The 22,769-nt window shown below is 33.3% G+C and overlaps 1 protein-coding gene across 22 annotated transcripts; it reads left to right on the forward strand.

Annotated features, from left to right (window-relative positions):
- Nucleotides 1-326: 326 nt before the first annotated feature.
- LOC147385196 (myosin-17-like) lies at nucleotides 327-22,703 on the forward strand. Of its 22 annotated transcripts, none has more exons than XM_086425058.1 (23): nucleotides 327-724; nucleotides 1,414-1,485; nucleotides 3,135-3,209; nucleotides 3,598-3,635; nucleotides 4,208-4,313; nucleotides 4,427-4,695; nucleotides 5,174-5,272; nucleotides 5,413-5,566; nucleotides 5,897-6,361; nucleotides 6,464-6,525; nucleotides 7,092-7,244; nucleotides 9,654-9,839; nucleotides 9,941-9,993; nucleotides 10,763-10,966; nucleotides 13,050-13,131; nucleotides 14,366-14,429; nucleotides 14,523-14,604; nucleotides 14,687-14,736; nucleotides 15,138-15,323; nucleotides 15,472-15,603; nucleotides 15,695-15,804; nucleotides 16,599-16,657; nucleotides 20,968-22,702. In XM_086425058.1, the coding sequence occupies exons 16-20, from the start codon at nucleotides 14,400-14,402 to the stop codon at nucleotides 15,589-15,591; spliced, it is 468 nt and encodes a 155-aa protein (XP_086281184.1). In that variant the 5' UTR covers nucleotides 327-724; nucleotides 1,414-1,485; nucleotides 3,135-3,209; nucleotides 3,598-3,635; nucleotides 4,208-4,313; nucleotides 4,427-4,695; nucleotides 5,174-5,272; nucleotides 5,413-5,566; nucleotides 5,897-6,361; nucleotides 6,464-6,525; nucleotides 7,092-7,244; nucleotides 9,654-9,839; nucleotides 9,941-9,993; nucleotides 10,763-10,966; nucleotides 13,050-13,131; nucleotides 14,366-14,399; the 3' UTR covers nucleotides 15,592-15,603; nucleotides 15,695-15,804; nucleotides 16,599-16,657; nucleotides 20,968-22,702. The 22 variants fall into 22 exon arrangements, with proteins under 22 accessions (XP_086281184.1, XP_086281185.1, XP_086281180.1 ...); XM_086425059.1 differs by having other exon boundaries at nucleotides 6,473-6,525; XM_086425054.1 differs by having other exon boundaries at nucleotides 5,897-6,525.
- Nucleotides 22,704-22,769: the final 66 nt, after the last annotated feature.

Raw genomic sequence — 22,769 nt, forward strand, 5'->3', positions numbered from 1 at the left:
ATATTTTTGTGAAAAGCTAACTTGGATTTGCTTCATTATTTGTCATTGCTTCATTATTTGTCATTCCCTTATCAAATGATTAATTCTATATGGGTTTTGCACACAGTAGACTCCCCCCTAGAAACCCATTTGATGACCTTGAGCTTCATGATAGTTTGAAATATCAATTCTATTTTCTTGTGATTCACTACAAGAAAATAGTGAATTTGGAACAAAATTGTGAAACGGGTTATGGCCGTTTTTTATGAAAAACGGGTTTGAACCTTTTCTCTCTGATGGACCGTTTCTCAATATCAGATTTTAGATCCATAACCTGCAAAAATGCCTTTCAAATTTGAAATTCGAACAAGTACGAGAGTGACGGAAACCCTAACGAAACTCATTCTTCGTTTTCGATGAAGTGTTCTTTGATTTCACTGTGTTTCTTTTACTCTAACGAAGTTCTATCTTCGATTTTCATATTGTTCTTCATTTCTCACATCTGATATTTCCTTCTCAAACCCTAACGAAGCTCCTTCTTTGTTTCTTAGATCTAATGGAGCTCCATCTTCTTTTTCCATCAAGTTTTCTTCGATTTCTCAAATCCTCAAATCCTACGAAGCTTTATCTTCATCTCGACCAGTCTCAGACTTTCAATGCATGGGTGCGAAGAGAAAATTTTCTAGGGTTTTGCTTTCTCTTTGAGATTTCAAGTTCTATTTGAGGATTTCTAACAATCTTCAAGGTACGGTTCTTTATTTGTGAAAATATTTTATAGACTTTTTGATTTTTTTTTTTAATTTTCAATGTTTTTTATTGAATTTCAAGTTCCAGGCTCGTTCATTGGTAGGGAAATGCCGAATCTGAGTAGAATCCAATAATTTTTTAAAAAATTCAAGATCTGAGAAGGATTCTTATCGATTTTCTATGTATGATCCTAATTTCAAGCATTCTACCCTTTATTCTCTATTTTCTGTGGTTTATGTATAAAAATCGAACATTTCTAGTTGTTTTTGTTCTAAAAGATATAGAAATTTACCAAACATGGATTTAACATGAAAATGTGCATTAATGATTTATCTAATTATGATTTCTATTTATCAAACATGGATTTAACATGAAAATGTGCGTTAATTGGATCTAAAGAGATTCAAGGTGTACGAGACAAATCCACTAGAACTAATCTGAACGTGTGTTTCTTCAAATGGCAAATTGAATAACTTTGATCTTATATAAATATAAAGTAACATTGAGTTGCGTCTAAATAACCTTAAATATATTAGAATAGCATCGAGCTGCATATTTATCTGATATTTTCCCTTGAGCATTTATGTGAACTAAGCATAATTGTCTTAGTTGTTACTGCTTTTAGATGACAATGACGACAATGTCTTGTCTGATTGAGCTTTTTTGGTATCATTTTGTATGTCTCAGTGGGCTGCTCATGTATACTCAGAAGCCAAGCGTGTTCATGCTTTCAAGGACACTATTTTTATCAAAACTAAGGTGTGTCTCATTTGCAAACAAAAGATCATTTTATGTAATCTATGTATGCTGATGCATATGCTTACTTTAGTTTCTTTTTATTAGTTAATTGATGAAGAAATTGCCTTCAAAATCCTTCTCAATCATGAATTCTTTGCTTATGAAATTGCAGTGTGTTATACTTATACAATGTGCTATTCTTTCTTTCATTTATTTGTTATTACAACAAGTCTATCATTTTTATCATATATTGGTCTGATCAAGCAGTCTAGATTGAATTATGGGTGGACCACATAAAGCCTATGGTTCCACACACCAATCACTAATGGTGTTTTTGTAGCACTACATACTTTTCCTACCCAAAATCCAGCACAAGAATTTGACATCGCTTTTACTAAATATTGAGGAAGAATGCTCTCATGACCCCTTGCAGTCTTGGCCCATTACTTGGACCTGCAACGAAAGCCTATTGCTGGATTTGAACTCCCAAGTATTTTTTTTGCCTGACTTGCTTTGAGATAAATTTTTTTGAATCTGGGTGTTCTGGCTTTTGATGATTTCTAAAGTTTTGGCATTTGGGTTTTGTGAGTTATGGTTTTTTCATTTATTGGGTCTGTTTGTGTATATATTTTTTCTTTTGGTTTATTAGTGGCTTTGAAGTTCTTTACTCTGCTTTATTTTATAAAGATTAAAGCAAGTTACATTTATGTAGGCTTTTAGGTACATGAAGCTAACCTTGAGTTATGGAAAAGTCTGGTTTAGCTGTATTTAAAAGTGTCTACAACATTGAAACACAAAAATTTCTTTGAAAACATACTAAATCATATTAGTTGTTAGTTCACATAAAGAATCCAACAAGGGAGGCTTTTATTTTAACAATGTATACTGTATAATTGCTTTTCGTTTTGAAAGATAATTGTAAAAATTTGGTTGCTCTGCCTTCCCATTATCTCACTTGTTCTCATTTTCTTGTTAAGCTTATAGAATAGTTCCAATAATGAATGGAAAACCCTTAAACTGTAATTATCTTCGAAATCTTGTGAAATAAGAAAATCTATAACAGGTGTTCTAGCATTCTCTTATACAAAAATGTTTTAAAACAGGATCCTAGGTGTTTGATGTGCGATCTGAGTTGAACACAGGTGCCATTGTGAAATATTCACGGATCACGATCTTTGGTAGTTCAATTTGTTTTTGTTTATTTAGTTTCTGTTGAATTTTTTAGTTTGTTCTTGCGCAACTAATTTGCTCATCCAGTCCTCAACCATACAATGGTATGCTATTTAAGTACTCGAACCAAATATAATGATCAGATATTTCAACTTAGTAATCCAGTTTTCATAACATTAATCAAATTCATATGAGCTTATTCTTTTAGTAGATCATGTTTATGTTGAGAATATAATATCCAACAAAGCCTTCAACTTGTCTCTGTGAATGAAATGTAATCAATTTGTACATGTGACATTCTAGATAGGATTCATCAAGATTTATGTGATTCTTGAATGTGTGCCTGGTGGTGAATTATTTGAAAGAATTGCAAGGAAGCTTTTGTTACATTCATTTTTTTCATATATTTTCAAATTTCTGAAATAGTAAGCTGTTTTTTTTTTGTTTGTATTTGTATTTTTTATGTTGTATTTGACATCTATGAAGTGTAATTCCTATAGGCATTGAGAGGGAAGCTTTCAAAAGCCTAAGAAAGGAAGCTCATCAATAGTTAATGGACAGTGTAAGCTAATTAGGTAATCTCACGCCCTCTATTCAAATGGAATACTATCCCTTTGTTTGTTTGCTGGTTTGGGTCTTAGAAACAATAATCCAAGTGGCTCATTTCCATGACTTAACCCCTTTGTTCTATTTGACTTTCAGGGTACGGTTTGTTAAAACCTGCCCTTGATATACTACTTTTTGTTCTGGGATTTCATTTCCATCTTGAAAATTAGGATGATTGCTTATTGCACACAACCTGTGGAACAAAAAATATAAATTTATTTTGAAATTTTTTTCCATTCTTTTCCAAAATATTCCTTATATTTATCTATTATATACCAAATTAAACTCTAGCATACATGTATATATGCAACATTTTCTTAGTTAGAACTGACTGAACGTGTTTGTTGATTTGTTTAGGTTCCACTAACATGGATTTGGGAGGAATGGCTTTCACAGTATGAATATTCTACTAATTAGTTTTATCTTTGGATGTCGTATCTTCAATTTGTGGTTAAGAATAATGCCGAAGTGACCTCAAGATTGGACCTCACATTGCGCACCCTGATGTGAAAGTGTATTTTTTTTTTTTTTTGATAAGTAAATAATAATAAATATAACGTGAAAGTGTATGGGAACGATAAATGCTTTCCCTCGAGATATGAATGTAAAAGCATCTATGATTCCTATCTACTTTCACGTCAAGATGTGCGATATGATGTCACTCCAGCACTACTTATGTTAATTGTTTCATTACTTACTATTTAGAAATTTTGTGATATGGCAGAATGGATTTTATCAATTGTGCACTTATGATGCCCTCTCTCAATAATTTTGAAATCGCTTTCGTACAACTTAAATTCCATACATATAAATCCTCCATCAATCTGATGGATCACTTTCGTACGTGTTCTATCATCAAGCTTCACAAACTTTTCTTTCCAACTACATTCGGTAAATTGAAATTTGTACCAACTCATGTAGTTTCAAATGTTTCCCAATATGGTATGACATGCATGTACCATCACAGATATTTACGATGATCTAATATCTCGAAGATTCAACTCCAGTGATGCTGAGAAGTTTGCAGAAGTGTGTCCTTGCCCTTGTAATGCTGTTGCATGGGGAGTCATTTGGTATGGGAATGACTTATTGTTTCTCCTACTAAATTGTGGAAAATTTTTACAATACCATATTTGTTTTATGTAGCTTCTTCACTCCTGATTATAACAGTTCTCAAATATTTCAGGGGATTGATCTCATTTTTGTTTCTCAGTGGAGCCGTGTACCTTGGGAAGCTCATTATGCTCTCTGAGATACAAAAATAAATATAGTATTGATCTCAATTTGGATATACTGGTTGGTAGCCTTGTGGCAATTGTTGGTAGTATCAGAGAAGGAAAGACATCATTAGCATCAGCGATGCTTGGGGAATTGCCTCCAATAGCAGATGCAAGTGTCGTTAGTCGGGGAACTGTTGCTTATGTTCCACAAATTTCATGGATTTTCAATGAAACTGTGAGACAATATTTTTATAGTTTTTCTTATGTTGTTATTTGAAAGTGGATATGGTAGCTAGATAGCTCTCATATTTAATTCATCTTGTAGCTTCCAATCTTCTAACACTGTAAATCTCACAATCCTTGATGTTGCAACCATGCTCACGTAAGAAATAAATATTCTGGTTGCTTATATCACTATGGTTTCGACAATATGGATTGTGGGATCTATGGTGTTAGAACTAGTTTAACCACTTCAGTTACTTACCAGTACAAATAGGATGACTCCAAAATATTTGGTGTAGGAAGCATGACCATATAAGCAATAAACATTTTGGTTGCTCATATCACAATGGTTCTCCCACTGTGGGTGGTAGGATCCGTGGTGTTGGAATCATTTCGACCACTTCAATGGAATGGCTTTGCATGTTATTTGTACTCTACTTTATAAAATTGCTAACTGTTACAAGTCTTGGATTCAAATCATACCCATTTAGGTACGTCAGAACATATTATTTGGATCTGTTTTTGAAGCAACACGATATGAGAAAGCAATAGAAGTGACTGCACTGCAGCATGACCTTGACTGACTTCCTGTAAGTATTTATATTGCACCAGAATAATCTTCAAGTTATTTGATGATAATACATGTGCACTTGTAATGTTCCCATTAAAATTTTACTCTTTTCATTTTGTGGCCTACATATCAAAATGACTCACGCATGTATTATATCAGGGTGGTGATCTTACAGAGATTGGTGAACGGGGAGTTAATATTAGTGGTGTGATGTAGAGGAAGGGGTTCAAGGGCTCTTCTGAAGTGGTTTAAAAATGGAGCAGTTGTACATGATGCGAGCTACTATGTTCCTGTCCAATTGGAGGGTCCAGAGGTAGGCATTGCTCATTTCTTCGTAACTTGTAAACAATTTCATTATATCTCTATATGGACCTAATAAATTCGGGTTTTCCTTGTTATATATATATTTTTTCAGGATTCATTGCTCTCAATTTTAAGAATGGTTTAATGTTCATGCAATTAGAGTTTAGAATAGTGTAAAATCTCACAGAACCCTCATTTCTTTTAGGTTTTTTTCCATGGATGGTTTACCAATGACCTTGTACCTCTTCCAGGGAATTGATTTGTGCTATATTTAGTGTTCACTGTTAGGAATCTGATGGTTGCTTATAAATGGTAATATCCTTGATACTGGGTTCTGTAGGAACAAGCAACCATAAAATGAGGAAGAAGATGCCCCAGAAATCACCTCATTCTTATTGTGAAATTGCTGATAACAATGGTAACGAAGGCATTTGAGCTCATTAGACTAGAAATGTTGCTGGTTGTGTTAGTTTCTGTTTACAATTTTTTTATTTTCTACTTCAAATTATAAGTATTTTGATTCTACTTGTTCTCTTAGAAAGCAATAGTTTTGTAGCCGTGGGGAAAAATAATCTTGCCTCTAGACCTTGAGATGTGTGTAACATTTGATGAAGTGTTGAAGGAAGGTTTCCCCGTCACATCTTTGGTGCCATTTGTGGGATCTTTTCACATCCCAGCTAAGAACAATAGGAATGGAATGAATGACAAGTCACAAATCCAATGCTGGAGAGGGAAGCGAAGTGAAGTCGGAGGACTGTTGTCAAATGTGTCACACGTCTCGAGGTGTGGAGAGTAGCTCTCCTTAGTAAGTTGTAATCGTGTGTATTCAATGCAACCTTTCATTGAGTGCATCTGTGTAGTTTGAGTTAAATTTCCAATATCCTCACCTAATGCTTTGGATGATAAGTGTGTGCAGCATCGTTCAAGAAGCCCAAAGGACCAATTGAGGTACTAAATCATCAAATGCAGGTACTAATCTAAGTTTTATATCCTAATAGACTAATGCTTCTATTGTGTTTTCTCTTTGATTTTTTTCCTTTCATGACTTCATTTTAATATTTATGTGTTTCACTTGCATCAATAAACAAGTTAACATGCTTTACACAGTATGATCCAGACTTAACCAAATAGTTCTCAACCTTCGTTTAAGTGCCTCTAGTTAAAATGCCAAAAATCAAATAATACAGAACCTTATTAGGAACTAAGATGTATAAGATTTTTTATTTTATTTATTTTTAAAACCCATTGAAAAAAATGATGAAATGGTTAATTTTTGTCAAATTTTGGTATACTGGAACTTTTAGTAAAAAAATGATAAATTACTTAAATTGATAAAATGGTAAAATGATTTTGATTTTATAAGCCTTGCTTTCTTGGATAAATAATGGCAAATTGATGTGGTCTCCTCGTATAAGATACTATGCAAAGGATGCAGAGATCAATGCACTCACAATATTGGCCATCCCACACAGTACTCTCCATTTTTCTCAAAAACTTGGTCATCGATTGTTCTTCTTATCTATACTCGAATGTAGGTGTCATTAACTGGCATGAAGATATTGGGAAGTGCTTAGCATTGGAGGCTCACACCAGGCTTGCAACTGGAATGGCAATGATATTCTTCGATGACGCCACCGAGGGGTTGGATTGTACCATTCCGATCTGAGATTGTCTTCGTGACCCATCAGGTAATAGCCCTTGCCATTATTAGTAATATTACTTGTTGGATTGTTTTATAAATGATTTTTTGGGTGCTATAAAAATTAGTTTTATGAGATTGATTTTGTGTGTTGTAAATCAGAGTTCTGCTATTGGTTTTGCACTACAAAAACTAAATTTGTTAGAACTATTTTAGTGGTATAAAACCATGTCTCTTTGGACTGATTTTGTACCATAAAAATTGAGTTTTGTGGGGCTGTTTTGTGGTCTAACAAACTAGTTTTGTGAGGATTTGTTTGGTGCTTAAAAAACTGAAGTTTTGGAACTATTTAATGATGCAAAAAAACTGGTTTTTGTGGCCATGATTGGGTTTTTATTGTTATTTTTTTATTTTATTTTATTACTGTGTTGATGATACACAAACACAGATTTTGGGACTGCTTTAACAGTGCACAAACCAGATTTATTTTAAAAAATCGTTTGGAGGTGCGTAAGCCTTACTTTTTGTAATTGGTTTGGTGGTGCAAGAATCCAATTCTTTTGGGATTGGTTTAGTGTTGCCAAATCAGATTTTGTAGAAACTGTTTTAGAAGTGCAAAAATTCAGATTTTTGGATATGTTTTAGTGAGTTCAGATTGTTGCGAATGTTTTGCGTGACAAGAAAATGAGATTTCATGTCATGGGTTGTAATTCATATATATATACATATAATTTCTAATTAAGATTTTTTACTACATCTCAAATTCATATGATCGATTAGTGAGTTGACACATTTAATCTTTTAGATTTAAAAAAAAAAAAATTCATAATTGTTTAAATGAGTTAATTTGATAATGTTATTTGTGGGAAAGATTGAATTTCGAAATAGTGACGACATTTAGCGAGAACGAACTTATTTCCGTCGCTGTATAGCACCATAGCAACAATTAGGGGTGCAACTTGGTTCGAGTTGGTTTAATTTAGAGCAAAATCAAAACCAAATTGACCAAGGTTAGTTCCAATATATGGGAACCAGAACCAAACTGAACCAACCCAAATTGACCTTAATTCGATTTGGTTCGGTTCGGTTCCATGGGTTGTAAAAATTTTTTTTACACAAATTTATCAATAAAATTATGTAAAGAAATGAATTATGAAAAATTAAAAACCCAAAAACAAGATTGTAAGATCACATAAAATAATTAGATTAATTAAAAAAAAAAAACGATTGAGTTTCTAAAAATTACAAAAAAATTAAATTTTCTTCAAAAAGACCAAAACTACAAACCCTTCCTAAAGCAAAATGGTTTCCAACTTTCCATGAGAGGTTCCTGCAGCCGCACGCTCTCAACCGCACGCGCACGAGAGAGAGAGAGAGAGAGAGAGAGAGAGAGAGAGAGAGAGAGAGAGAGAGAGAGAGAGAGAGACCTGCTGGTCATCGAAGTTGACAGCACGCCCACAACCTCATGGTGAGAGAGAGGCTGGTGGCAATTAGTGGTTGCAGGTCACGGCTGCACAGTCGCACTATTGCACACGATTGCAAGAGAGAGAGAGAGGGATGGGCACTATCGCCTACTGTCAGAATCCAGCCCGCAACTGAACGCTCATTGCAAGAGATGAGACAAAGAGAGTAGAGGGAAGGGAACCGAACGAACGAATGGGTTTGGGTTTTGTATAAATAAAAATCGAATATAAAATTTATTTTAAATTTATATTAGTTCGATTTTCGATTTGGTTTGATTTTTTATATTATCTAAACCAAGAATCGAATTGAATTTATCAGTTCTTTATTTTTTAAATTTGAAATTGAACCGATATCAATCTAAACCGAACCAAACCAATCCAAATTTCACGGATTGATTCGGTTCTCGGTTTGAACCGAATTAAGTTGCACCCCTAGCAACGATGTGGGTCGCCGAAGAGTTTTTAAATCTTGCCTGAGCCTCACAACTCCCTCACAGATCCATTGAGCAAGCTCGCCCTCTCTCTCGATCTAGAACTTCACAACTCCCTCACTTAGATCCATTGAGCAAGCTCGCCCTCTCTCTTTCTCTCGATCCAAATCCTCACAACTCCCTCACTTAGATTGATCGAACAATCTCTCACTTTCGATCCAAAACCTCACAACTCATTTACTCAAATTGCTTGAGAAAGCTCGCCCTCTTTCTCTCGATCTCTTCTCGTTCTTCTTAAATGAATCAAACTACTTGAAATACAGGATTTCTCTGTGATCCCATGTCGATCTCTTTTGGTTCTTCTTCTTAAACAAATCAAATAGCCTGAGATCTAGGGTTTCTCATCGATCACATCAAGGTAACCCTTTCTTTGTGTTTTTGTGTGTGTTGTGGATCAAGGGGTTGTTGAAAACGAGCAATGTTGTTTTTATTTTTCCTACCTGATTCAAGAGATCTAAGGTATTCGATTCCACATAACCTAATCGAAATTTGCTTCTTCAACAGGCGATGTTGCTACTGCGAGGTTTTCGTTTCGATCATGAGGTTTGCTTCTAGGTTTTTAATATCAAGACAAGATCCGTCTAGTTGAGTTTCCTGCACCGACACACAGGTTTTTTAAGAGCTCATTGGTTGTGATTAGGATACCATAGCTCTGATCTCAACCACGTTTAGGAAGAAATCAGATTTCAGGTGAGTTTATGATTTAATTTCAGTTTAAAAAACTTAGATTTAGGGTTTCACTTTGAGTTAATAGAATTAAACTTTAATTTTAGTTTAATCATCTGTTTCAGTCGGTCTCGACTCTCTCTCTCTTTCGATCGAAATCACCAATTGGGTTAACCAAGTAAGTAATTCGTTGTGATTATGAGGTTCAAAATTTTTGTTTTTATTTTGGATTTGGACTAGTTTTGGTTTTATTTATGAACTTGCTTTACTCAGTTTGATAAGCTCTTTGTGAAATCAACAATAAACAATCTGAGTGAAGGACAAGATGTCTACACCTCATCTTAGATCATTGGGTTCAAAACATGAATCCTATGCCACAATATGTTTCTTCATACTTCATACGCATTTTGATTAATTCTAGTGATTGTTATTGGAAAATCTGTAATAAAATGTTGGGTGAATTACTATTTCGTGAGCTGAAATTAGTTATTTAAGATTCCCGCCCACTGTTCATTTTAATTACCAAAACGTGAACAATCACGTTTTCATTAAAAAAATAATTCAGAAGTGACTATTTCGTAGGTTTAAAGTGAGGTTTAAAATGAAATTACACTTTAAACCTGCGAAATAGTCACTTTAAAAACCTCCGAATTCGTAATGCCCTTTGTAATAGATGCTCATGTTTCAATTTTCTTTCTGGTGTTATGAATATAGACATACTATTACTATAACTTGGAAGCAGCTGATTGAGTTAATGAAACTTATTATGAAAGAATTAAGTTTCCTTCTTCGTACAAAATTACACTGAACATTGCATTGTGCACATTGGTTATTTTACCCTTCCCCCTATTCAATCTATTGTGATGTAATTTTTATATATAAGTAAATCTCATTTTTTTAATGGTGGAACATTTTTATTTGCTAATGTAATCCATAAACAACTCCAGATTGATAGAGACAGTAAATGAAGGATTGACTATGGGTAGTGACACCTCTCTAGATTGACAGAGAAGTGATGTACACCGAGTTACTTGAGGCTATTTGTCTTCAGTGGGATCACGATCCGACCTCTTCAGCTTCTAAATGGAAGGAAGTAACAGTGATATTAAGTACCGAGGTTCTATTTCAGCCCCAACATTTTGATAAAGTCTGTAAGTTCATGCTTTCTTCTATGTTCTATGTCATTCATTTTAGTAATTCGTGTCATCATTTTTAATGTTTGGGTATCAATTTTTTGGGACTCAATATGGTAATTTAAGGTAAAGACTGTTATGTTCTTTGATTTGATCTATTGAGTTTTGTGGCGTAGAGAAATAGAAGGTTGTATGTTCTTTTATTCGAAGTGTTGACATTAAACATGGCTAGTTAAGTCCACCAAAGATCAATGTTATAGTCAAATCAAGGTAATTTTCCGATACAAAAATTGTGTTGACATAAAATTGGGCATCTATCAAAAAATCTAATCATTAACCAATAATCTACTTTGATTGATCCTATTCTGCTTAGGGTGTACATTCAATTTTCTTTGACTAGGCTCATGGTGTACATTCAATTTACTATGACTAGTTCTAATTATTGCTTCATTGGGTTTGATGTTGAATTGTTGATCTAACACACTTTTAGTGAAATAAAAGTCACTTTACTTTGTTGTGTGCAATTGACTATTGATTTCATTCTATTTAATACATTGGACATTGGACTTGAGCTATGTCCATAGCTAAGAAACTGATATTGATGGGGCCGTGATTGAAAAATGACTCAACTGTTAATCTAGTGTGTGGGGATTAGTTTGTTTGATAGCCTTAGACCTTAAAGAATTTGCATCATTATTCATATTGGATCATCCATCCATAATGTCTGAATCACCCTAATTTATCTATCATGCCTTGAGAGTTTTTTGGATGTTTAATTTGGCTCTATGTGCCTCACATAGTCTTAGCTCGTATTGACAAAGACATGAAACCATGTAGAAAATTAGAAAGGACACCCTATCTGTTAAGTATGTACTTCATCTTTAAACTTATATAGGGCATAACAAATCATCAAGCTTTTCTTTAAAAATGCATTTTTGCTAAGAAATTTTGTTGAATAAAACATGAAAGATGAAGAACCAAAACTCAATCGTATCTCCAAACAATTTTCTCCACAAAGTCACACGTCAAAAGTTGGCTTAGACACCATATGTTAAGTAACCAACTTCCAAGTGGCTCCTATATTACACCTCTGTTGGATAAGTGCTTACAATTGTGATATAGGCAGTGTGTTTGAGTTGTTTGTCTCAGATTTGTTTCCACTTAGGAATGAACCCAATTGTCTTCTTTGTTCAAGTTTTTTTTTGTCTTACTTCTGTTGGACGTTGGTATCATGGTTTGAAATGTCTTACATTGAGCTCTACCTGAATCGGCATTCTTGATCTTGACTAGATTATTTCCCACTCTTTATTATGTATGGTTTGAAATTCTAGATATGTATGTTCCACTTTGAATGATGAAAAATATCCAGAAGTTTCTCCGATGCCCAAGTATCCGTTAGGCTTAGTACATATATAGTTGGGTCCTACACTCAATCAGCTCATCACCCAATATAACATCCAACATAAAACCTGACATACACACGCCACACATTACAGTACTCAGAAATCACACTGATTGTGATTATTAACAAACACAATTTTCAGGTTAAATAATTTTTAGTTATATTAGTTGTTAGCTTTGGCTTTTAAAAATTGTTTCTCTCCTCTCTCTCCAAGTCTATGTTTTTCTTATTCAAACCATCGAATAACCATACTTTTCTGTTAGTAGTTTCCTAACCCTAATTTGTTAGGGGTATTTTTACTAATGTTCTATGGGAGAAACATTGTAATTCCTTTTTGGCTTTTGAACATAGTGAAATTAGTGCAGCCTGTGTTGTTGTTGATTTCTTGGTTATTGTTTTCTTGTTTCTTCTCTTCAATTGATTTCTCATAGTTGAAGGTTGGATTTTTTCCAACATTTGATTCCTTATAACGTGAAAATTATCATGTGTCATATAATAACACTCTTATGCAAAATATCCGCTGGTATTTCCCAACCCACTAGAGAAGTGTATCCATTTGATTTTGGACTTGCTAAGATGTTGACTTCAGATGACCTTGCCTCCTCAGTGAGTGACTTTGATGACATAATGGGTTTGATTCCAAGTTTATACTTAATGCACGACTGTTCAATTAACATGGGTTATCGGCTTTTAATGCAGGTTGTTGGAACTCCCAGCTATATGTGCCCTGAGCTTGTTGTCGACATTCCATATGGTTCTAAGCTAGACGTTTGGTCTTTAGGTAAAGCATTGGATACTTTATCTATTCTCGATTGATTTTTAATTCTTTTGCTGGGTACTTAACATATGTTTTGTTTATTTAGGGTGCTGTATGTATGAAATGACTGCCAACTTCCAAGTGGCTCCTATATTACAACTCTGTTGGATGAGTGTTTACAATTGTGATATAGGCGGTGTGTTTGAGTTGTTTGTTTCAGATTTGTCTCCACTCAAGAATGAATCCAACTGTCTTCTTTGTTTAAGTTTTTTTTTGTCTTACTTCTGTTGGACGTTGGTATCATGGTTTAAAATGTCTCACGTTGAACACTATCTGAATCGGCATTCTTGGTCTTGACTAGGTTATTTCCCACTCTTTATTATGTATGGTCCATCCATTAGACCAAGTTAGTGAGGTGTGAGAATTCCCTTGTGTGTTAGTAGCAAGTTAAGGTTCATGTGGAGTATGTAAGGCTGTTTGATTTTGACCCCCAAAACAAAACAATCTATCATTTTTAGACCCAAAAGTAGGTCCTCGACTAGGCGTCAAAGCATGTCATTTTGTCTTATTTCATTGTGCCCTACACTTTCTAGGCTTTATTGTTGGGTTAGAGTTTGCTCTAAAGTTTATTGGAACCAAAATAAAGATTGTGTTTCTTACTCATGGAGCATCTACCATTGTTTTTTTATTTTTATAAGTCTGATCTTTGTCTCCAATCTGATATTGTGGTGTCTGTATGGTTTGAAATTCTAGATATGTATGTTCTACTTTGAATGATGAAAAATATCCAGAAGTTTACCCGATGCCCAAGTATCTGTTAGGCTTAGTACATATATAGTTGGGTCCTACACTCAATCAGTTCATCACCCAATATAACATCCAACATAAAACCTGACATACACACACATTACATTACTTAGAAATCACACTGATTGTGATTATTAACAAACACAATTTTTAGGTTAAATAATTTTTAGTTATATTAGTTAGCTTTGGCTTCTAAAAATTGTTTCTCTCCTATCTCTCCAAGTCTATGTTTTTAAGATTCTAGTGTTCTTATTCAAACTATCGAGTAACCATACTTTTCTATTAGTAGGTTCCTTTTTGGCTTTTGAACATAGTGAAATCAGTGCGACTTGTTTTGTGGTTGATTTCTTGGTTCTTGTTTTCTTGTTTGTTCTCTTCAATTGATTTCTCATATGTGTCATATAATAACACTCTTATGCAAAATATCTGCTGGTATTTCCCAACCCACTAGAGAAGTGTATCCATTTGATTTTGGACTTGCAAAGATGTTGACTTCAGATGACCTTGCCTCCCCAGTGAGTGACTTTGATGACATAATGGGTTTGACTCCAAGTTTATACTTAATGCACGACTGTTCAATTAACATGGGTTATCGGCTTTTAATGCAGGTGGTTGGAACTCCTAGCTATATGTGCCCTGAGCTTGTTGCCGACATTCCATATGGTTCTAAGCTAGACGTTTGGTCTTTAGGTAAAGCATTGGATAATTTATCTATTCTCGATTGATTTTTAATTCTTTTGCTGGGTACTTAACATATGCTTTGTTTTTTCAGGGTGCTGTATGTATGAAATGACTGCTCACAAGTTTGCTTTTAAAGTCTTTGTAAGCTGCCGTGCCATTTTACACTTACATTTGCATAAATTCTATAGATTTCTGTGTAATCTCTGTGATTTTTTACCTCATTGAAAAAACTATGCTGGTAAAGGGGTCCACAAACACATGCACAAGTCGAATTTCTTAATAAGTTGAACCCATCATTTGATAGTAACCATCCAATCTAACTTCACTGCCTCGTAATTTCAAGTTCCAACATTATGTTTGTGCTCTCTTATTAAAATACTAGATACATAGAATGCTTGGGACTGTTTATGTAGTATAAAGGACATTATGTAGGCGAGAACACTATTATGGTCTTTCTAAGAGGTTTAAATCTAGACATCTTGTCAGTGCTGGAGTGTAATTTGAAGTTTCAACATTAAAATATTGAATGTTCTTGTATGCAGCTTCCAGCATCACGAACTCCGGCAAATAAATCTGCCCAGCCAACTTGTCGTGCCTATCTACCACTGCCCACACCTACAAGAGTTGCAACACTCAACTCCCATTCTTTTGTAGCAGGCCTGTTCCCTCCACCTCCTGAGGAGACAACGAAATCTTCGAAGTTTTCTTCTATTGGTTCTCGTTTTAAGGTATATTTTTGAATGTGATAATGGGTTTTATCTTAAAGTAAGCTACAACCAATTAAAGATCTGAAAACTTGTAACTTGTCTTGTCCCATTGATATGCTACTTGCTCATTATACTGGTGGTTGATTTTATTATGATCTAATTGATGCAGATACAACTACAACAGTTGATGGAAATTTTAAATTCAACAGAACCTCACTACATTAGATGTGTGAAACCAAACAATCTTCTAAAACCTGCCATTTTTGAGAATGTCAACATCATGCAATAATTGCGCTGCGGTGTGAGTACAAATTGAAATTGTACAATGCCTTTAACCTATATATAGCCAGATAACCATTTTAATTGCTATTTTGCTTGTAACTTCCTTGCAGGGTGTTCTAGAGGCAATTATAATTAGTTGTGCTGGATACCCTACTCGCTGGACATTTCACGAATTCCTCCTACGTTTAGGTATTCTAGTTCCAAAGGTTCTGCAAATAATGTAAGAACCTATCTTTGCTTTACTTGCAAAACACATAAAATATAGTAATTTATTTGTCTGGGTAATAATGAACGCATGAGCAATCCAATTGGATAATTTATCATGATGATCCATAATACCAACCAAACTAATTTGAGTTTTGACCAATCTAAGCTTATGAGAAGCAAATGATAGAAAAGATACCCTTTTTTGCTGCTATTTAATTTCTTCTCCCCCCATCGTTGAACTGTGCATATCAGATCAAGATTAGAACATCCATATATTTTATTCATTCCCCTGTTTTGAGAAATGACGTCTCTTGTGATTTATTTGATTTGGAGTGTGGGTACAAGGAATAGAGCTAAAAAAAAAGAAAGATAAAAAAGTAAATTAATTTCATATACTTGAGCATGGAATAGCTATTGTACAATATATTTATAGTATAGCATAAATCGATATTGTTTAAAGTGTTTATCTTTACGAGAGTAACTCTAACAAATTAAATCCAACATTTAAATTAAAATGCAATTAAGAATCCAAATAAGATTGGGTTACCAAACTTACTGTGGACACTTCTATGGAGAATTGTGTTATGGTACGTCTTGAGGCTGGAAAACCCATGTATATGCCATCGTGAGTATTGGAAAATATTATAATGTTATTTTTTCACAAATTACAAGACATGAGCATAGATGTGTGAACTGGGCTTTCCAACTATGTTATATAGTATCTTTGCATTGCTATTTTTTTATATTAATATTTTTTTATCATTATCTTCAGATGTTATGGATTCTCACATGCATTTGCTAATGCAGTCACTGATGACACACAACGGAAGATGCAAATGAGTTGATTTGGATTTGATCCTTCAAAGGTATGCTTATTTGGTGACTCTTTCTATTCTAATTGTCTTTGTATATTTGATCTAAGAAGTTCCTATACTATCAGTGCCAGTTATCAAAGGAGATGAATTGAGTTTCCTTTAAATGTATTATACGTTGCACTTGACTTTCTAGTAACAGAACCACTTAGCACGATTAATATTTTATGTTCTTTTACCACTAAATGGTCCTGTTGTTTGTTTTAAGGCTGATTGAGACATTATGTTAAGGTCAGTTACATATTGTCACTAGTGTTCTATGATTATAGTGTTGTGGTGTTGGTGAAGGTTACATGGTAGATTTGGGGATTAATCATTAATCGTTTAGTACTTTAGTATTATTTGTCGAAGTTTTGATTTTTATCTTTTACATGATAATTAGTTATAATTGTTTGTCATGTTTTGAGATATATTACTTCCAATGCCTCAACTCTGTGGAAAATTCTATTTTATTTTTATCTTTTTCACTATTATATAGAGCTCTCTCATTAATTTTTGTGTTCATTTTGCTTCTGTTTGTATGCTTTTTAAGTACCCATTTGTTATATTTGATAGAATTTCAAATCTTAGTATTGTTGATTTCCTGAAAATAACTCAAAATTCGGTTGATGAATGAAGTTCTTCCATTTTTCTTCTTGGGGTTTCAAAATGAGTGTGGGATTGTTTCTATCTTTTAAATTCTATTAAAGGCTTGACAATTTTGTATGCTTTCTAGCTTATTTAATTCGAAGAACACCAATTTCATTATCTGCATGTAGTTTCAAACTTCCTTTTATGATATTTTATGTGGAACTGTTATATTTTAATTTGAACTGCATCACTTTCATATATTTTCAATTGATTGTATTTTGGGTGCATTTTTTAGATTATTTTCAAATTGGTTTCCACTTACATTGTTTGAATTTTCACTCTCAATATCCTATAGTGACGGTCGGCTACTGTAGCTAAAGGCCTAATATATATATATATATATATATATATATATATATATTTATAAAATACCCTATAGCGATAACGAATATGTCAAGAGGTATGTCAATATCTAACTTGGAGCTTTATGATAGTCGATTAAGATAACGAATACCTTATGTAATTAGTATAGCCTTATTTAGCGCAATAATTGGTGATTTATCAAATATGGAGCTCACAAACCTAAAAGCTTAATGATATCATAATAAAAAATGATCTGAAAATGTAATTAGAACTAAGAAACTTTAAATGGTCGATTGTACAGGCCTCTTGACTAATGTTCGTGTTTCAAAATGAATACACTTGTTTCAGATGGCTAAGCAAAATGGGAGTCTCTATGCTCATGTTTTATTTTTGTATTTGCTAAAAAGATTACACCATATTTTCTTTTTTATAAGTAGGATATAAACATGTTTATAGTTTGATATGATTGCAATTATTTTAGATACATTATAAATCTCTTCTTGTTTTTTAGCTTTAGAGGATGAGTTTTGAGGCCACATGCTTTGTATTATGTAGGACAACAAGGTTTAGATTGTGGTAGGGTTGAGCAAAGGGTTTTAATCTTGGTGAGTTCTATCTAAGTTTTTAGATGCTGAAATTTTCTGCACTCAAGGGTTGAAATCTAGTACTCATTCAGGGTTTGTAGGAAAATAAAATTAGGGCTTGAAATGTTGCAATTTAGGCAAAAAGCAAAGTTTAAGGGTAGAATTAATAAATAAATGGAAATTGGACGAAGGATGTGTTTGTAAATTGAGAGTTGATTATGAGAGTTATAGTGTGTTTGGAAATTGAAGTTTGGGTGTGAGAGTTGGACTTTCAAGAGTCCAACTCTCAAAAGTTCAACTTTGGAAAATTGATTGTAAGAGTTAAGTATAACTTCGGTGTTTGGTTATTGAAATCCACCCAAAATTAACAGTTGAAAGCATCTGTCCATATCCTACTCAAATGGTTTGAGTATCAAGAGATGGAGAGAAGGTATCACGGTTTTTGTTTTCTTAGAATCCATTATTTTATTTTGAAGGTTCCTTTTGCTCAGATGGGTATGTAAATTTAATACATTGGGAAAGAGATCCTATTATTATGGTCATCAAGGAAAAAATGAAGGGGAGAGAGAGAGAGAGAGAGAGAGAGAGAGAGAGAGAGAGAGAGAGAGAGAGAGAGAGATTAGTGATTAATGATCATTTGTTAGTGGTTGAAGGTTAGTATTTAGTAATTGATTAGAAATGATCAATAATTTGACTTTTCATCAAACAATAGTTGAGATGTCCTATGCATAAATTGATCCTCACGTTTGCTAATTTTTAATCAAAATATTGGTTTATTTTTGTGCATCACTTTCATGTTTATTGGATTCATAATTTTTTTGTTTTGAATGCACTACTTAAGCAATATGCCATCCATTATTTCAATTCTAATTCCAATTTGAATTTGAACCAGTTCCAGTCATCACTTTAGAGTATTTTATGTACACGCTAGGTATTTTATCATTTTGCTTACATTTGTTTGCATCATTATTATTGTTGGATTACGCAAGTTAGGCATTACAACAATAAATCACGATTTCTGATTTGTTAAACCATTTGTTGTGTATTTTAGTGAGGTTTCTGATCATTAGGGATTGTTTGCATGCTTATAAAATGTCAAATTTTAATTCAAATTCTGCTTTTTTATAACATAGAAATAACTCTAAATTTTGTTCTTTTACCTTGATTTTTGGTTCGTACCATAAAAAAATGATCCAATTTTTTTTTTTCTTTTGCAATATTAAACCATTCTCAAATTCTAATTTTTTGTACTATGAAAATAATTTTCAAACTTCGATTTTGTGATTGGGCTCTTCCAAGTCCCACTCTGGGTAAACAAATGGTATTTGAGCATTAGAGCTTCTTATCATGTATGAAGTCACTTTCGTTTCACATTACTTTATTATATGATTTTTTACATGGTGGTTTGATTTATGTGATTGGCGTTTCTTCTTTTTCACCCCTTATTACATACTGATTACTGTTGCCTTTGGGTTTTATAGATCGTATTTGATTCATGCTCTTGTTGTTCATGCCTTTGGGTTTTTGATTTGCATTTTTCCTCTAATTTTCTTTGATAAGTCATTTTTCCTCTAATCTCAATCGTATGTTTGATGTTGAGCTTCAAACATTGTATGAGGTTAGACAACTTCCTTTAAAAATATCATGTGACATTTTTATTTTAATTTGTGCTATTTTTGTGGGTGTCTTAATTTTTGATCTACCTTTTGATGGACCTATGTATATGAATCTCCTTGATTGTTGATTTGTGACCATTGTTATATTTATGTAATGTTTGGGATAGTTATGAACATTTGATTTTCACTTGTTTAAGTTTTTAGATTCAATTGTTGCAAATCATTAGTGAAGTTGTTCTTTGTGGTCTTATACAAAAGTTGATTTTTGTGGCATAAATTTACTAAAAGTTAAGAAAAATATAATGCGTGGTTGGGTCAGAAAATGTTCCTTATGTATTATTATTTTGGGTTTTAGGTAAGTTGGGTTTAATAGTAAGTCATTAGATGTTTGTTTCTCTTTCTTATATTTTAGAAAAATTGGGTTTTATGCAAATTGAAAGGTTTTGGGATCAGGTTTTGAATTAGAAATTTAAGCTTTTCACTTTAAAGGGGTATAGAGGTGATTTTTGGGGTTTTGAATTTTGGGTTAGATTTTAAGATTATGTTTTGTGCCTCCTTGGTTGAGATGTTCAAAATCTCAATGGATTTGTGAGTGGTGTATCAATAATGAGTCTATAAGTTCAAGTTTTATGGATTGTGATTTATGTTTTAGATATTTTGAGTTTTAGTCAAATTGAAATTTGATTTTTTGTAAGTTTTGTCCGTACCATCGTGATTGAGATATTCAAAATTTGAGGGAATTTGTCAGGAAATCTTGGACAAATTAACTTGATTTTGAAGTTGAGACTAGAAATGGGGTTAAAAATGTATGAGGGTTTGTGGTTAGGTTAAGTTCAATGATTAGTATCTAAGGCCTGATAATTAATGGTTAATAATTTATACTTAATACTAATTTGTATAGATTTCATTTTTCTTAGATACGTATTAACCACAATTACTAACAATACGATATTACTAAGTATTTAATAGTAAATTAAAAATAATTTACTATTAGTGGTTATGATTTTTCATTCTTGATTAGTTATTAGTGTGTAATGTGCGATGAAGTAAAAATTTTTAATATTAAATAACTTTTCTAGATTTTTCTTGGTTGGACTAAGATTGCTGTAATTAGATTATTTTTTTTAGACTTTTTTTTAGTGATTTGAGTTATGACAAATCGATTTTGCAGGATTGGATTTCTAATGGTGGAGGATGAGGATGCTTTGGTAGAGAAAAATTTCTTCTAGATTAAAGGATTACTTGTCAATTTTTATTTGGGAAGGCCCAAATTGTAATAGATTTAAGGAAGGAGGACAGTGGGACGTAACTGTCTCGGCCCCTCAGGTTCGTACATCGAAATTGGTGTCGGTGGCTTGAGTCGACTCAACTAAGTCATCCCTCGTCTTGAACGGGAGGTACGTTGTTCTATCACCCACGAATCTATTGCAAGTGGGTTTTTTTGTTTGTTTGTTTGTGTTTGTCAATTTTTATTTTTATTTGGGAAGGCCCAAATTGTAATAGATTTAAGGAAGGAGGACAGTGGGACGTAACTGTCTCGGCCCCTCGGGTTCGTACATCGAAATTGGTGTCGGTGGCTTGAGTCGACTCAACTAAGTCATCCCTCGTCTTGAACGAGAGGTACGTTGTTCTATCACCTACGAATCTATTGCAAGTGGGTTTTTTTTATTGTTTGTCTGTGTTTTTAGTTTTCACACATTGGATGCACCGTTTTTAGTTAAAAGGGGCACTCCTATGGGGAGGACATGCGATAAGATAAGGATCAGATTTCATCACTGATTCCTTGCTCTTTTTAGGATTAAAAATTAACCCACTTAGAAAGCCCAATATCTCAAATTAATTAAAATTCAGTAGACTAAAGACCTTAGGGTCCACGAGCTCAATAGGAGAAACTCGTTTCAAGTTGCCCCAATTGTGCTTCTTGACCATTAATCGGTGCCTAAGGACGGTTTTGCCCCATTGTACCCTGTTGTATAAGGGGAGTAAATCACGTTTATTCTAGATTAGAGGTGATTTAAGAGTGCCCTTGTTATGCATTGTGCGCCACCTCTTATCTGAGAACCTGACTGGCCGATTTTGGTTTCAGAGAACCGAGTTGGAAGGCTTGTTACGTTGATTCTAAATTGTTAGGAGCTGTCTAGAATTAAGCACCCTCAAGTCAGTATTTTGGATTTAGGTGTTTAAGGTTTAGAGTTTAGGGGTTAAAGGTATTTAGTTGTTTGATAGTTGTTTATGGTTAGACTTGGGACGTTAACATTTAGTAGATGGTCGTTAATAGTTAGTTTATTATTAACATTTTATGGATAGTATTTTAATGTCAGTGCTCGATATAAAGTCGATAGTTAATAGAGCAAACAGTAGAGGGTTTAGGGTTCAAGGATTAGAGTTTGGGGTTAAAGGAAAATATTTAGTGGTTAATAGTTGTTTATGGTTAGATGTGGGATGCTAATGTTTAATAGATGCTTGTTAATAGCTAGTGCATATTATAGATAGTTGTTGCAAGTTAGAGCGTTGTGGTTGGTGTGGAATATTGGTTTTCAAATGAAGGTTAAAGGTAGATGGTTAGAAATTTATAGTGGTGCGTAATTAGTTATTAGATGTTACTATTTAGTTGATAGTCATTAATGGTTAAAGCGTAGTTTAGTTAGTTAGTAGATATTAGTATTCAGTTAGTGTGCAATAATAGTTTGTAAATAAAGGTTAGACGTAGATTGTTAGTAAGTAATAGTTTTTTATATTTAGATAGAAAAGCTAGATGTAATTTTTATCAATTAATAGTTAGTTTATTAATAAAATTTTGTAGATAGGTATTTCATGTCAGTGCTCCATAGAAAGGCATTAGTAAACGATTCAGGGTTTATGGTTTAGAGATTTTTAGGGTTTAGGGTTAAAGGTTTTTTAGGGTTTAAGGTTTTATTTAGGCTTTAGGATTTTATTTAGGGTTTAGGGTTTAGGGTTCAGGGTTTAGGGTTT

Source organism: Akebia trifoliata, chromosome 15, assembly GCF_017979445.1.
Source record: "Akebia trifoliata isolate Shusen 1 chromosome 15, ASM1797944v1, whole genome shotgun sequence".
NCBI lineage: Eukaryota > Viridiplantae > Streptophyta > Magnoliopsida > Ranunculales > Lardizabalaceae > Akebia > Akebia trifoliata.

Excerpts from the sequence above, each read along its gene's own strand:
- LOC147385196 (XM_086425046.1), top strand. The coding sequence starts at position 14,451 with ATGGGTTTGACTCCAAGTTTATACTTAATGCACGACTGTTCAATTAAC. Across the intron at positions 14,605-14,686 it reads GCTAGACGTTTGGTCTTTAG|GGTGCTGTATGTATGAAATG; the intron begins GTAAAGCATTGG and ends TTGTTTTTTCAG. Across the intron at positions 14,737-15,137 it reads AGTTTGCTTTTAAAGTCTTT|CTTCCAGCATCACGAACTCC; the intron begins GTAAGCTGCCGT and ends TCTTGTATGCAG.